The sequence below is a fragment of the Crocodylus siamensis genome, chromosome 1, assembly GCF_052110815.1.
Source record: "Crocodylus siamensis isolate JL-2025a chromosome 1, ASM5211081v1, whole genome shotgun sequence".
NCBI lineage: Eukaryota > Metazoa > Chordata > Crocodylia > Crocodylidae > Crocodylus > Crocodylus siamensis.
In genome coordinates, this window is record NC_143395.1 from 376,878,174 (window position 1) to 376,892,074 (window position 13,901).

Here is a 13,901-nt window from a genome sequence, read left to right on the forward strand (position 1 = left end):
TGAAAAAAAAATGAAACATCAACTTCAGCTCGTGGGAGACTATTGCCCAGGAGTACCCCACATGAAGGAAGTCAGTACTTTGAAACCTTACAACAACAACAGGAGACAAAAGCAGGAGTGGCAGAAACAACTGGTGACAGACTGAATAAACAATCTACTTACCCTGCATGGAAACATGTCCAAATTGCAACAGAATTTGTACAAAAAAGTCACACATGCATTTTTGAAGTTGCTCATCGGACATTTTTGGACCCACAGATAAGGCAGTCATGAAAGACAGTCATCCTCAACTGCAAGGGGCTGCTGATGATGGTATTTTCTGATAACGTGGAAATGTTCTTATAGTTGGGGGATGGATCAGCACTTGGACAACCAATGATCATGGAAGAGCAATGGTGAGCTTTAAATCCCACTCCCCAAATCTGCACAGCATGCTCTTTGAAGGTTATTGTTAATCTGACCAATTGCATTCTTTTAAGAAAAAATAGCAAACTATTATTATTTAACAAATTTTGATGCTTAACAAGTGCTCTCATTGATTCAGAGAGAATACTAGATGATCTAGCTTGGCATCCTGTACATCACAGGCCATTACAAGAAAATTATCCTTTTACTAAACACTCTGATTGTGTCTGATTGAAGTGCATCCTTCAGGAATTATTCTGATCTAAACTGATGTCATCAAGAGATGCAGAATATACCACATCTTGTTGATTTATTTTAATTAGAGGTGCACCAATACATTGGTCTGATATCGGATTGGTACCGATATAAAGAAAATTGTCTGTATTGGATATCGGCCCAATAATTTGGCCGAAAAATGCCCGTGCTGTGCACAGCCACAGAGCAGCAGCTGGAATTTATAAACCAGCCCTGGCTGAGAGCTGGAAGTCTCCACTCTCCCAGAAGTCTTGCACTTGCCCTCCTGTAGATACCTAATCCCGCTGCAATAAGGGAAGCACAGAAAGATTCTAGAGGAAGAGTTCTCAACTTTTTACCCTCTTCCCCCTTCTCCTCCCTCACCACTCCCCACCAAAAATTAAAAGATCTTCTACCGGCTTCTTTTCCATTTACATATTTTTTTTACACATTTTGAGTTGAAGCAGAACTTCTAAAACTCAGTAACCAATGATAGATATAAATATTCTCAGCCTGTATCATCAGCTTGTGCAACATTTGAACTTTTACATAAAAAAACCCAAACATTCCTATAACAGGGGTCAGCCATCTATGGCCTATGGGCTGGATGTCCAGTTTGGCACAGGGGATTAGTGGCCTGCTACTCCTCAGCTTCTGTTTTTTCCCTTATTGGAGAGGGGTTGTGTTCCCCTACCTTGGAGGGGTCTTTAAGAGGAGAGTTGACAAGCACCTGGCTGGGGTTATCAGACCCCAACATTCTTTCCTGCCTGGGGCAGGTGGTTGGATTCAGTGATCTGCTGAGGTCCCTTCCGACCCCAATATCTATGAATCTGTGAAAGCGTGGAGCAGAGCCAGCAGCATGGAGAGCTGCCTCCAGATGGTAAGTCAGAAGGGGAGGTGGAGGGAAAGGGTGCAGAGGCCAGATAAATGCCCCTGCGGTGAGGGAGGGAGGGGGCAGGGGCAGGAGCAGGCATTGCCCAGGTGGGGCGGGGGCACAGGACGGAGGCATAGCTCATGGGAGCGGGGGGGGGAGCATCTCCTGCTGCTGTTTGCAGCCTGGGAGGGCAGGGGGGAGGGTGACTCCTGGATCTGCACAGTACGGGCAGGCTGGAGTCAGCATTACATGACTCTTCTTGGCAAGGGCTGGGCTCAGAGTGGGCACTGGCAATGCTCGGAGAAGCAGCCACCTCAAATTTTGCAGCATCTCCACTCCCAGCCCTGGACAGCCAGGTGCAGCCCAGCTCCATGTCCCTCCTCCACCTCACATGCTGGGAAGGCCTGAGGTTGTGCCAGGTGGTGGACAGCACCACTGGGAGCAGAGCTCCTGTGAAATTTGTGGTGGCTGCACCATTCTCCCAATGCCTGCTCCGAGCCCACCCCCATGGAAAAGCCTCAGAGCAGGCGACGCAGTGTCTGTCCCAGATCCCTTTCTGGTTTAACTTAAACCAGAGTCCCCCAGCATCCTAGATGCTTTGCAGCTCTGGGTGGGGCTCTCTACTCCAGAGAGCTGGGCTGGCTCGTCCTCTCTGCTCCCTTGCTGGAACTCTGGCAGAGATGGCAGGCACAGCAGCATCTGCCTGGCTTCCCTGTGCCCCCTACCCCACCTGGCTCAAGCAGGGATCCCCTGCTCCCCTCTCACACACCAGGGAAAATAGCCAGCATGTGGTCTGCTAGCTAATGCTGAAAGAGCATAAGGCAGACAGGACAGCATCTGCTAGGGCTTTTTGGAGTTAATCAACAACTCAGCTGGTAACATCCCTCATTCCTTCCTTGGAAAAAGTTAAGAGATTTAACTAATGACAGAGACTTTTGTTTTCTTAATGGGCTGATAAACACTGTGTTATCAACTCCCTGCTGGGCTGTTTGGGACCACTTCCTAATCAGAGTGTCCTGGCAGGGCCTCCCCATGCTCTCCCTCAGTTCAGCACTGAAGGGAGGGCTGCACGGAAAGAAGGGCTGCTCTAGTGCCCCCTAGCTTCTAGCCTGAGCCACTTGCAGGCATATGCCTGTATTTCTTCAGTCTGCAGGGGATGTCTGTGCTATTACAAACTGGTTCAGCCTAGCCAGGTTAGACTAGCCTGCAAAGAGTGAAACAATTCAGGCTTAGGCTTTTTGAATGTCTGTCTGTAACCAAAAATCCCAAGGCTGACTCAATTCAGTCTTTGCAGGTTAGTTTAAGTTACAAAGATTAAACTGAGAGACAGCTGGACAGACATTTATTTTTGATTCAGGAAATGCAGCCACATACCTACAGTGGCTCAGGCCAGAAGCCGAGGGGCGCTAGAGCATGGCTCTCTGGCATGTAGCCAGCATGGACTTTGTTCGCTTCTTCCTTTTGCTGTCCCCGAGGTCTCTGGGATTTGCAGTCCAGAATTACAACAGAAGGACTCTGCAAGGTTGCTCATCACTTTCTCTTTCTGCTTTCAGGTGCCTCTGGGATTTGTAGTCCGCAGTCACAGCCAGCAATAAGTTTTTAGCAGGGCAGGGCAGGGCAGCTCTGTACTCAAGGGAAGGGAAGTTTAACCCCCCTCCCTGACCCCAGACCTCATTGGGGTTCACTGGGGGAAGGCAGGGGGCAATCCCTGTCTCCCCCCTACCCTAAATGTCTCTGCTGGAAGAGACAGCACAAACCAGCCCAGGGCTAGAAAGTTTGCTGGGATGCTGGGGGACTGCAATTTAACTTGAACCAGGAAGGGGTCTGGAACAGAAGTTTCATAAACCAGTTTGACCCAAATCGGTTAAGTCTGATACTACATTCAATCAGGTTTATTTTGAATTAGTTTCAGTCATTTTCAAACTGGTTTATGTGTACTGAACTTCTGCTGTTACAGGTTTAAACCAGTTTCTGATCACTTAAACCAGTTTATGTCCAATTTTTCTCCCTAGGCCTAATGACCATTGTTTCATCCTGGAAAAGGATGACAGGTTTGTCCTCAAAGGCTGCCTTGAAACTGTCTTATTTTACAGCTAGCGCCCCCCTCCCCCAATGTCAAATGGCATCCCTTAAACAACAGACTAATGAATTCCCATTCTCACCAAGGCACCAGGCCTTGTAATGGATCCAAATGCCTACTGTGTCCCCACAGCAAGACCACATCATTACCAGACCTAATAATAAGAAATACAACTTCTGAGGTTCTTTCACCTGCAATTCTTTTAACTCACATATGCCATCACTGCTTACAGTGCTCTTCTTCAGCCACACAAGGTGATATCTATGTGTAAGAATGAATGAATGCTGATCTGGAATCAGCTGCAGAAAGACCCAAAAGCTTGTGGCAGAACACTTCAACCCTCTGGACACTCCATTCCTGACATCAGGGTTGCTGTACTTCAGGCAAAAGTGTAAAAACCAGTTTGAACAGGAAACTGCAGAAAAATAAGTCATCCACAAACTGGACTGTGTTAACTATGGTTTAAACAGGGACTATAGATTCTTCTCTCATTACCTGGATTATTTTTTGTGACCGTTGTCCCTAGGGGTTTATTTCACATTTGTTTTCCCCTCCTAGTATTGCCATTCACACCCCTCATCTCTCCTTCTCTCTCTCTTCACTCATCTTTTGTATTCTAATCTCTCTCCTTATACTCTGCATTCTACATGTCCTTTCACACCATTTAAATGAAATGAAATTTGGTTCACAAAAGCTTGAAAACTTGTGCTCTCTCTCTCTCTCTCTCTCTCAGAGGTTCCCAAACTTTTTTTTATTATGTACCCCCTGCCAGATTTACCAGCTGCCCCCATATTCCTACCATCATGTTTTATATTTTAACCCCTTAAATGCCAATAATTATAATGAAAATTAAATCCTCCATCTCACAATTTCTCTTGTGTACCACCTCCCCCATCCCTCCCCCCCCCCCCCCGAGATATCTTGCATACCCCCACAGGTACACGTACCACAGTTTGGGAAACCCTGCTCTATCTTAGTTTATAAGTGTGCCCATCTACCCTGCCTTTAGACTAACACAGCTAAGTACCCCTCTCTGCTGTGGGATAGAGATACCCAGGGGCAAAACCGTGTTTTTACTTTAATCTGCCACAGAGAAGAAAACTGCACAGTATTCAACTTAACACTTGCCAGGCATGTTACAAACCAGGATCTTCCCGTTTAGTTTTTCTTTTGTAAGAAAAACAACAGAAGATCAAAGTTCCTTAGTAAACAAAACTAAAGTACAACAATCAAGTCTCAGAAAACTTCCAAATACAACAGAGTATACCTGGGTGGTCTGTGCAGGAAAGTGGAAAGGCAGCAATATTCATCTAGTGAGAAAAATTTACTCTATTTTCCACTTCTTAAAGCCAAAAGTAAAGCAGCAATATTTTAAACAAATGCATTATTTAGAAAACTGAAGCCTGGTCACTTGCCAAGATCCCAGCAAGCTGAAACTGAAACCACAGCCCTGAGTGATTGCTAACATGCAGCAAAATCCTTCCACCCAGCACATATGGGAGACAAATTCTCTCTATACAGGGAGATCAGTCACTCCCTAGGAGCGAGTTTCTCCATGCCTCTCGCAAAATGTGATATACCTGCTCTAATGTACCACATGCCCTCATGGCAACAATGTGGATGAAACTGAACAGCCAACTATGCACCAGAATGAACCCTCACAGAAAATATAGAGGAAACAGACATACACACACCATTAGGAGCATATTTCTCACATAACCACTCCCTCTCTAACCTCACTACTTTCCTGTTCAAGGGAAATCTACCTACTGCATTTCAAAGGAAATGTTGGGAATAAAAAGGCATGTCAGCTGAACACCAAGAAGTAAGGACTAAACAGTGATACCAGGTTTATGGCACATTATATTTTATCCAATTCCTGACTTCTCCCCACACACAAAAAGTAAGAACCACCCTCCTCCTTTTCCATAGGCCTTGATTTCCCAACAATCAGCTGCTTTTCTTCTGCTAATTTTTTTTTGCCTTTGTTCTGGAAATTTTTTCTTATTTCAGGTCAAATAAGTCAAATCAGTTCCAAATACTGGCAACTGAGCAAAACTCAATCGTTGAAACACTATATGTGGTGCTACAACTCACAAGTATCCTCCTCCCCAGACTTTTCAACCTAGGGTAGGGGCTGGCAACCCCCCAGCCTGTGTGCAGAGCATGGCACATGAGGCCATTTTGCTCTGCACCCCATGGCAAGGCCCAGCTCTGGGTAGCTGCTGGAGTTGGCTGCTCCCAGCAGGGCTTGCAGTAGCCTAGCTGTCTGCTGGGAACAGCTCAGGCTCTGTGGCTGGCAGCAGCTACCCAGAATTGGGGCCGGCTGCAGCAGGGTGGCTCCGAACAGCTGCGCCGGGCTCCGAAGCCCCGGCATCAGCTCTGCACCGGCGCGTGCACCCGCGCGTGGGAGCGGGCGGTGGGGGAGGGGCCCTGAGGCAGCCGCGGTCTCTCCCTTGCTCCCGGGGCAGAGCTGGTGGGGTCAGCTGCCCAGGAGTCTCCCTTGCCCTTAGCCAACAGTCGCAGGAGCAAGCTACCGAGGAGCGCCCCATTTCCATAAACTAGGCATGTAGCCAAAATCCTCCCACTGGAAGCTGGCTACTGAGAAGCTAATGACAAGACTGGTAGGGGGTCTTCTCCACAGCGCATTGGACAGGGGTGCGCCCTCTACTACACGACGCCATTCAAACCTATCTCTGCCTGGACGACAGACCGTAATCTTCCCTCAGCCCGCCTGGCTCCCTGACCAGCCCAAGCCTGCCCCGAGCGCGAAAGCTTGTCTAGCTCCACACCTCCCTAATTAAACATCCCAGGTTAAGAAACCCCTGCCTCATGCAGAGGGAAGCGCGCAGTCCCGGACCTCTCAAGTTAACGGGGAACTTCTCATTACCCCGCTGCCTTCAACTCCTCCATTATGAGGCACACGGCCCCTTCCCTTCCCAGCAGCCTCCGCTCTGCCGCGAGGGGTTCTGGGAGTTGTAGTTGGAAGCTGTGCGGGCGCCGGAGGCGCGGGGCGGGGAGACGTGGCGCCATCTTGAGAACGGGCTGGCTTGGAGCCTCCCCTCCCCAGTGCCGGGAGCGTGCGGGGCCCGGGTGGCAGCGGCACCGGTGGCGGCTGGTGTTTGTGGCCTGAGGTTGGTTCCACCCCCGCGGCCTCTAACCCCCGAGAGGGATGCGTTTCCCTGCAGGGACTGGGGCTCCCTCCAGCCCATCTGAGGTGCCGGGGGGAGGGGGAGTTGCTTTGCCCCTGCCAGCAGGGACCGAGCCATAGCCGCCGCCTGCTGTGGACTCGTTGCTCCCCCTGTCAGGCCTCGGGATTGCCTGGGGCCCGTGAGCGGGCTGCGATGCCCCCAGACAGCGGCCTCCTCCCCTGGGTGTGGGGATGAAATTCCCTTGTCTGGGCTAGGCGCCGGGAGGCCCTTCGGAGAGACCCTGGGGCTGGCAGGGGCCCGGCTGGTGCAGGCCCCACCTAAGGCCAAACCTCCTCCTAGTCTAAGCTCTCTGTAAAAATGCGGGTTAGCCACGTACCACCTAAGACAACACCCGAACCTGCTAGAGGTAAAGCAGGGGGACCACAGTAGCCGCCGTCCTGCTTTTATGAAGTTTGCTAATGTGCCTCAGGAGATCCCAGGCAGGGGCCATGTCCCCTGTGACAGATGAAGGCAAAGCCCCCTGCAATCTGTACCAGTCTGACTATGGCATCAAATTCCTTCCTGGCCCCAGTGCAGAGATTGGTGTGACACTGAGTGGAGGAGCAAGAGCCTCTAGATAGGAGCCTCTTCCAGCGTCAGGTCCTAGCAGGAGCATTGGCACAGCCCAGTCAACATCTCCAGCCTTGGCTGCAGCCAACACCCAGTGCTTCTGAGGAAGGCTTAAAAAAAAAAGCCAGCCCTCTTACTCCCATCCCACGACTGTCAGCATGTTTACCAGGCCATTTGTCTGGAGAAGAGCATGCATGTTATTTAACTGTCCCGTTAAGGGCTTATTCGGAGAGATTTCTAAAATGTACTTCTTAGGGTATCTGGTAGGAATATACATTTTGCTTTTTTTTTAATCCCATAATTTAGAATTCTTAAGTTAAAGTGTTCATATTAAGCAGCCCTGTTTCAGGTGGCATGAGTCTTCCTGGTATAGAATGTGATAGAGTGAAAAGCCACCTTAGAAAGTAATTAAAAGTTTTTTCTATTTTTGAATGAACCACACCATAGGGTCAGCGCACCATAGTTGCGCTCTGTACAGTGTAATAGACTCTGCCTTAGATCTGTAGATGTTTAATGCTGCCAGTATTGACCTTCTACTGGTTTTATTGTAAAAGGATAAAACTCCACCTGAAGCTTGGTTTGCTTTTATGCTTACTTTTTTTCAGTATGTTTTTATTCCATGTCTAGTATAATAGATTCCCAAGTGTTTACATGAAGATACCACCTCTCATTTCTTTTTCTGCAAAAACCAAACTGGGTTCCTTCTTTCATTTCTAAAAACAAGTCCCTTGGATTTAAAGTGTTGATTTCCAAGCTATTTAAGATACAATATTGCGTGAAAATATCTGTGGTGCTACACACTCCCATGCTGCTGTTCCCAGCATCAGTGTGCTCTGCTAAATGCCCACCCACTGCTGCTCTCCATGCCTCCCTCCTGTTTTGGGCACCTTTTGCTATTGTTCCCCAGGCCCTTGCTACTGCACCAAGCACCCAGGAACCTGAACTCACCCTTAGTTCCCCAGCTGCAAGCTTCTGCATGCTACCACACAATTCAGGCAGCCCAGACTACAGGCTTCCTTGGCACTGAAAGCTGAGCCATGCTCTACTCCATTTCTTGGGATGGGGGCAGGGGCAAGGGCAGGGAGGGGAAACCATTGGCTGGGGTGGGGTTGTAATATGGAGCCCCTGGTAGCTGCTGCAATTGTAGCACTGGGGGGGAATGCTGATTGGGTGGGAGCCTAGGGTCTGCAGTTTAACTGCTCACAGGCTATATGCAGCTTGCAAGCTGACAGTTAGACAGCTCTATGGTAACTTCATACTCACATGACTGGTTGACACTGAGGATTGATAGTAGCATGATTTGAAAATGCTTATGTGCCAAGACATGGTGTCTTATTGCTTCCTTTTGCTCCCTCTGTATGCCCATCTGTTTTCTTGGTTTCTAAGCTCTTTGGGGCTTCCAGAGCCATGGTATTTAATGCTGCCACTGCTCCTCTGCCAGTAAATTTGACACAGCCCCATTTGCCAGGTTATGGGGTCATTCTGTGACTGGATCTGGCACATGGAGTTGCATTGCAGCTGGATCTGGTACATGGGCCTGGGCCAGCATGTTGGATCACACGGTCTGACACCATGCATTGACCCCATTCTGGATCTTGCTTCTTGACCAACCTTGCCCATGGGATCCAGCCTATGGATTAGTCTTAGTCACTTAGATGGATTAGTCTTAGTCACTATGGAAGTTAGAGCACTACTGAGTCTCAAGCAGTTCCCTCCACATACAAGTGTTCCCACTATGACTCTAAGTGTTAGTTCAATTGTAAGTCTTAACCAAACTCTCCAGTAAATTGAACATGGAAACTTGACTATGCAGTTGTTAGGACTGTTCCCTATAGAAGAAAATTGGACAGATCGTTGTTATTAAGATTGCACTGCTGATGTCTACAATGAACCTGTTCTGTGGATAACTTAAAAACTTCAGTTTTCAGAATTACTGGTTTATTTCTTCAAAACTAAATTCACTGTTAAAAATAATTTAGCATAGACAGTTAATCGCTAGTATCAAAAAACTCTACAGTAATATATTTTTATTATAACTCTGCTGAAAAAAGTAATTTAATTTAAGCCTAACCTTAATTTCCTTATTTGGGGAGTTTTCTTAGGTATGGTTCTGTTTCTGCATGTTATTGTGTAAAGGTTTACATACTGTTAATATTTATGTTTTTCTTTCTTTAAGATGCTTCATGCTGAATGTAAAGTAAGACCCTTGGAGTGTCAAGATGAAATGACAATTGAACCACATTCTAAAAAAATGAAATCAAAGGAAGAGATTTATGCTAAGCTTTGTGATGATGATTTCCAAGGATCTCATGAGAAAACAGGAACTCGGAGAACATCCAATGATTTGATACCTTCATCCATCTTTGATAACCAAGACAAACATGAAGCACAAAAGCAGGAGAATGAAACTACAGTTGATTTGGAGCTATCAAATGAAGTAACCCTTTATAATAAACCTGTGCTTATGACATCTCCTGATTCAGAGAACATCCAGAACACAAGTCCTTCATTTGTATCAAAAAATGATGCTGAGATAACAAAAAATAATTGCACTTCTAAAACTGATTATCTTGATAAATCTAGTGTGAAGGAAGAAAGCAATAAATCGTTTGAAGTAAGTGATGGTGAGGTGGCAGTTGAGGAATTTAGTACAAGCAAAGCATTTATTGGACCCATTTACAAAACTGAGAACAAGCAGGATAAAACCAAGGATTGTGCTGAACTTAGCACAGGTGGAGGGGAGCAAAATGTATTACTTGGCAGAAGAACTGAGGAAGAAAGGGTAAAGAAAACAAAGGCCATCTCCTGTGATAAACAAGAAATAGATGATGAATTATACCGATTTTATGAAGAAATTCAGCAGATTGAAACTGATAATTTAGAAGATAACTTAGAAGAAAAAGAAAGCCAGCCTTCTCAGGAGCACTATACAGAACATAATTACAAGCAGACATCTTGTGGTCAAGGTATCTGGTACACTAGCACACAATCACATTATGGTAACGAGCAGTGTTTCAGTAATGAACAAAGTAGCCAGAGAACAGACAATGAACGGTGTTTTGAAAATGAAACGAGTAGCCAGAGAATAGACAATGAGCAACATTTTGGCAATCAAACAAATGGCTGGAGAGCTGAGAATCCTTCTAATGGACAAGAGGATTACCCTGAACCAGAAAAGGGTTCTAACTTCTGGAACTTTTCAGTGCCTCAGTTCAGGCCTGCATGGCAGTCAACACAATCTTTCATAGTACCTCAGGGTCCTCTTCCTCCTAGATTCAGCCAACACTTACTTTTTCAAACAATTAGGCCATCACCACATCAGCCAAATACTTTTCATCCTCATGATGTTCACCCTTCTCATAAGAAGTTTCCTGATTACCATGGAAATAATAGTCATGCTAACTGGAACAGTCCTTTGTCTGATCAGAATTGCAGCTATGTTGGTAATATTGATATCCATAATATTCAGGTCTCCAGGAATGGATATAGTGACAAGGATATACCTGTGAATGATCATTTGAGTGAAGCCAGAGAAGATTGTTGGAAGGATACTAAAATTTACCAAACCAAAGGCGAACACAGTTTTTCTTTCCAGCAGTTTCCAGAGGAAAAATTATGTGGGTCTCAAAAATTACTCCTAATTTTAAGAGGCCTTCCTGGTTCAGGGAAAACAACAGTATCTCGGTAAGTAAATCTTAAAATTATGTTAAAAACTAAGGGCCAGGTAAGCCTCCAGTGTTCAGGGTTCTGAACTGGTGAACATTCACAAATGAATAATGTCCTTGAAGTCAGTGGGACTGCCTAAGCATACATTATTTTTGCAGGATTGAGGCCCTAATTAGGAAGAGGTGTATTGGTAAATATTAGATGGGGTGCACTGATAGAGATTTTGGGGGGCAATGCCAATAGCCAATATTTAAGGAGGCATATTGGCCGATACTGATCTGATATGTGATACAGCTGCCATCAGATGGTAAGGACCAGAGTGATGGAAGGGGCGAGGGGGTGGCAGATCAACACCCCCACAGTGAGGGAGGGGCTGGGGCAGGTGCTGCCCAGCCAGGTGGAGGGACAGGCAGGACAGAGGTGCAGCTCATGAGGTGGGGGAAGTTCCTGTTGCTGCTGCTTGCATCCCAGGAGGGCAGGGGCGTGTGTGCCCCCAAATCATGCATGGCGTGGGTTGCAGCTGTGGGGTGGAGCCAGAGCCAGCACTGTGTGGAGCTTTATTTGCTGGGGGCTGGGCTCAGAGCGGGCTCCAGCACTGCTGGGAGGAGGCTGCAGCTACCCCAGATTTTGCCATAGCTCCTCTCCCAGTGCCACACCACTGCCTGGTGCAGTCCTGGTTGAATGCCCCACCTCCACCCAAGTGCCGGGAAAAGTCAGGGCTATGCTGGCCGTGGTGCAGAGCTGGAAGCAGAGCTGCGGCAAAATTTGGGGTGGCTGCAGCCTTCTCCCAGCACTGCTGGAGCCTGCTCCAAACCCAGCCCCCGGCCAGAAAAGCCCTTTACAGCACTGGCTCTAGTTCCACACTGCAGCTGCAGTCCTCATTGCGCAGATCCAGGGGCGCACACTGCCCCCTCCCCTTCCTCCCCTGCCCCCGCCCTCCCAGGGTGCAAGTAACGACGTCGGGAGCTGCCCCCACTTCATGAGCCGTGCCCCCCTCCTCCCACCCCGGCTGGGCAGTGCCTACCCCTGACCCCTCCCTCACCACAGTGGGCATTGATCTGCCCCCCATGCCCTTTCCCTCCCCCCTCCCATTCCGACTTACCAGCTGGAGGCAGCTCTCCTTTCTGCCAACTCTGCTCTATGTTGTACTGTGGCTGCACACAGCATGGCATTTATTGGCCAAATTATCAGCCCCATGAGGCCAATATCTGATATAGAGAATTTTCTTTATATCTGTACCGATCCACTATTGGACCGACGTATCAATGCACCTCTACAGACAAGGGTCACTTAAGTATCCAAAATCTTGTTTTCTTGACTTACTTACAATATTCAAGATGTGAGCACGTTATGGGTGTGTATAATGGCATGATAAGGTTCTCTGCTTTGTTTTCAATTCCATTCTTAGTGATGCCCAACATTTTGTTGGTGTTTTGCTTGCTGCGGCACATTGTGACCTGATGTTTTTAGTGAGACACCTACAGTGACTCCAAGGTCTCTTTCCTGAGTTGTAACAGCTAGTTCAGAATTCAGCATCCTGTATGTATAATTGAGTTGGGGTTATTTCTTCCCTGGTTCATTACCATGGATCCTGGATTTTTCTGTTTAAACATCCCAAATTCTCTGATTAGAAGGGAGGGGTACCCTAAATTTTCTCATTAGAGACCCCAAAATCCATGTTTTTCTGTCATTAAAATGAAATGCTACTATATATTTAGGTGTGAGTTGAACACAATGTTTTTGACTACATTGTATGTTGGTGAATACGGGTTTCCCTCTATTTAGCACTAGATGCATTCCCATGGAATGGCACATAAATTTGCATAAAACGAACCCAGTTTACAATGAAACAGATAGGGATGTGTTCCCAGGGCAGGGAGGGAGGGAAGGAGTAAAGCTGGGGCTAGGGGAGTGGTGGGGAGAGGGGCACAACGCACCCCAGTGGCTGCAAGCAGGCAGTATCTCCCATTCCTGGGGCTGTGACAGGGGCAGCACCGGGCTCTTCCTGGCTCTTGGGGTGGGTGGAAGCCCCACTCAACCCACCCTGAGCGCCAGGAGTAGCCTGCTGCTGCCGCTGGCCTAAGCCTACAGTGGCTGCCATCCCCAGCCTGCTCTCGTCCCACTGCAGCCGGCTGCTCGCCTCTGTTACAGTCCTGGGAGTGGCAGAAGCTGCCTGCTTGCAGCTGCTGGGCTGCACTGTGCCCCAAATTCCCTGGGGCTCCGCTTCCCCTGGGGTACCATGCCCCGAACTCCCCAGCATGGCAGAGCCCAGTGTCTGCAAGCAGGCAGCGTCCGCTGCTCCCAGGGCTGCAGCAGGGGCTGGCAGCTGCAGGCTCGGGGATAGTGGCTGTGGCAGACTCAGGCTGGTGGCTGCACCAGGCTCTTCCCGACACTTGGGGTGGGGTGAGCGGGGCTGCCGAGTCTGCAGCGGCCACTGGCCCCAGCCTGCTCTCGTCCAGCTGCAGGTGGCTGCCTGCCCATGCTGCAGCCCTGGGAGTGGTGGATACTGCCATCTTGCAGCCTCTGGGCTGCACCATGCTGGGGGGTTTGGGGCACAATGCCCCAGGGGAAGTGGAGCCCCAGGGGGTTTGGGGCACAGCACAGCACAGTGGCTACAAGCCACTTGCATCGGGTGCTCCCAGAGCAGCTGCAGCAAGGGTGGGCAGCCACCTGTAGCCGGACGAGAGTAGGCTAGGGCTGGCAGCCACTGCAGACTTGAGCCAGCGGCAGCATCAGGCTCTTCAGGGGCAGGTGAATGGGGTCCAGCCCCACAGCCCTTTCCCCTCCCTTCACTCCTCCCCATCATTCACAAACTCAGACCTACCTGCTTGGGGGAGGGCAGAGCACACCTATGCCAATCACATAAGAATCAGCCTATGCC

General features: G+C 48.4%; 2 protein-coding genes across 7 annotated transcripts in view; one reads left to right on the top strand and one right to left on the bottom strand.

The window, feature by feature from the left end:
• PDS5B (PDS5 cohesin associated factor B) overlaps nucleotides 1-6,472 on the bottom strand; it is a 184,388-nt gene extending 177,916 nt beyond the window's left edge. Inside the window, exon 1 of the mRNA XM_090027770.1 lies at nucleotides 6,454-6,472. The gene's annotated coding sequence lies outside the window, so the exon portion shown is untranslated. The remainder of the gene's footprint in view (nucleotides 1-6,453) is intronic.
• A 119-nt stretch (nucleotides 6,473-6,591) lies between these two features.
• N4BP2L2 (NEDD4 binding protein 2 like 2) overlaps nucleotides 6,592-13,901 on the top strand; it is a 103,572-nt gene continuing 96,262 nt past the window's right edge. For all 6 annotated transcript variants that reach the window (XM_090027852.1, XM_090027843.1, XM_090027860.1 and 3 more), the window contains exons 1-2: nucleotides 6,592-6,727; nucleotides 9,531-11,038. In XM_090027852.1, coding sequence (XP_089883978.1) covers nucleotides 9,531-11,038 — 1,508 coding nt within the window. In that variant the 5' untranslated portion in view covers nucleotides 6,592-6,727. The remainder of the gene's footprint in view (nucleotides 6,728-9,530; nucleotides 11,039-13,901) is intronic.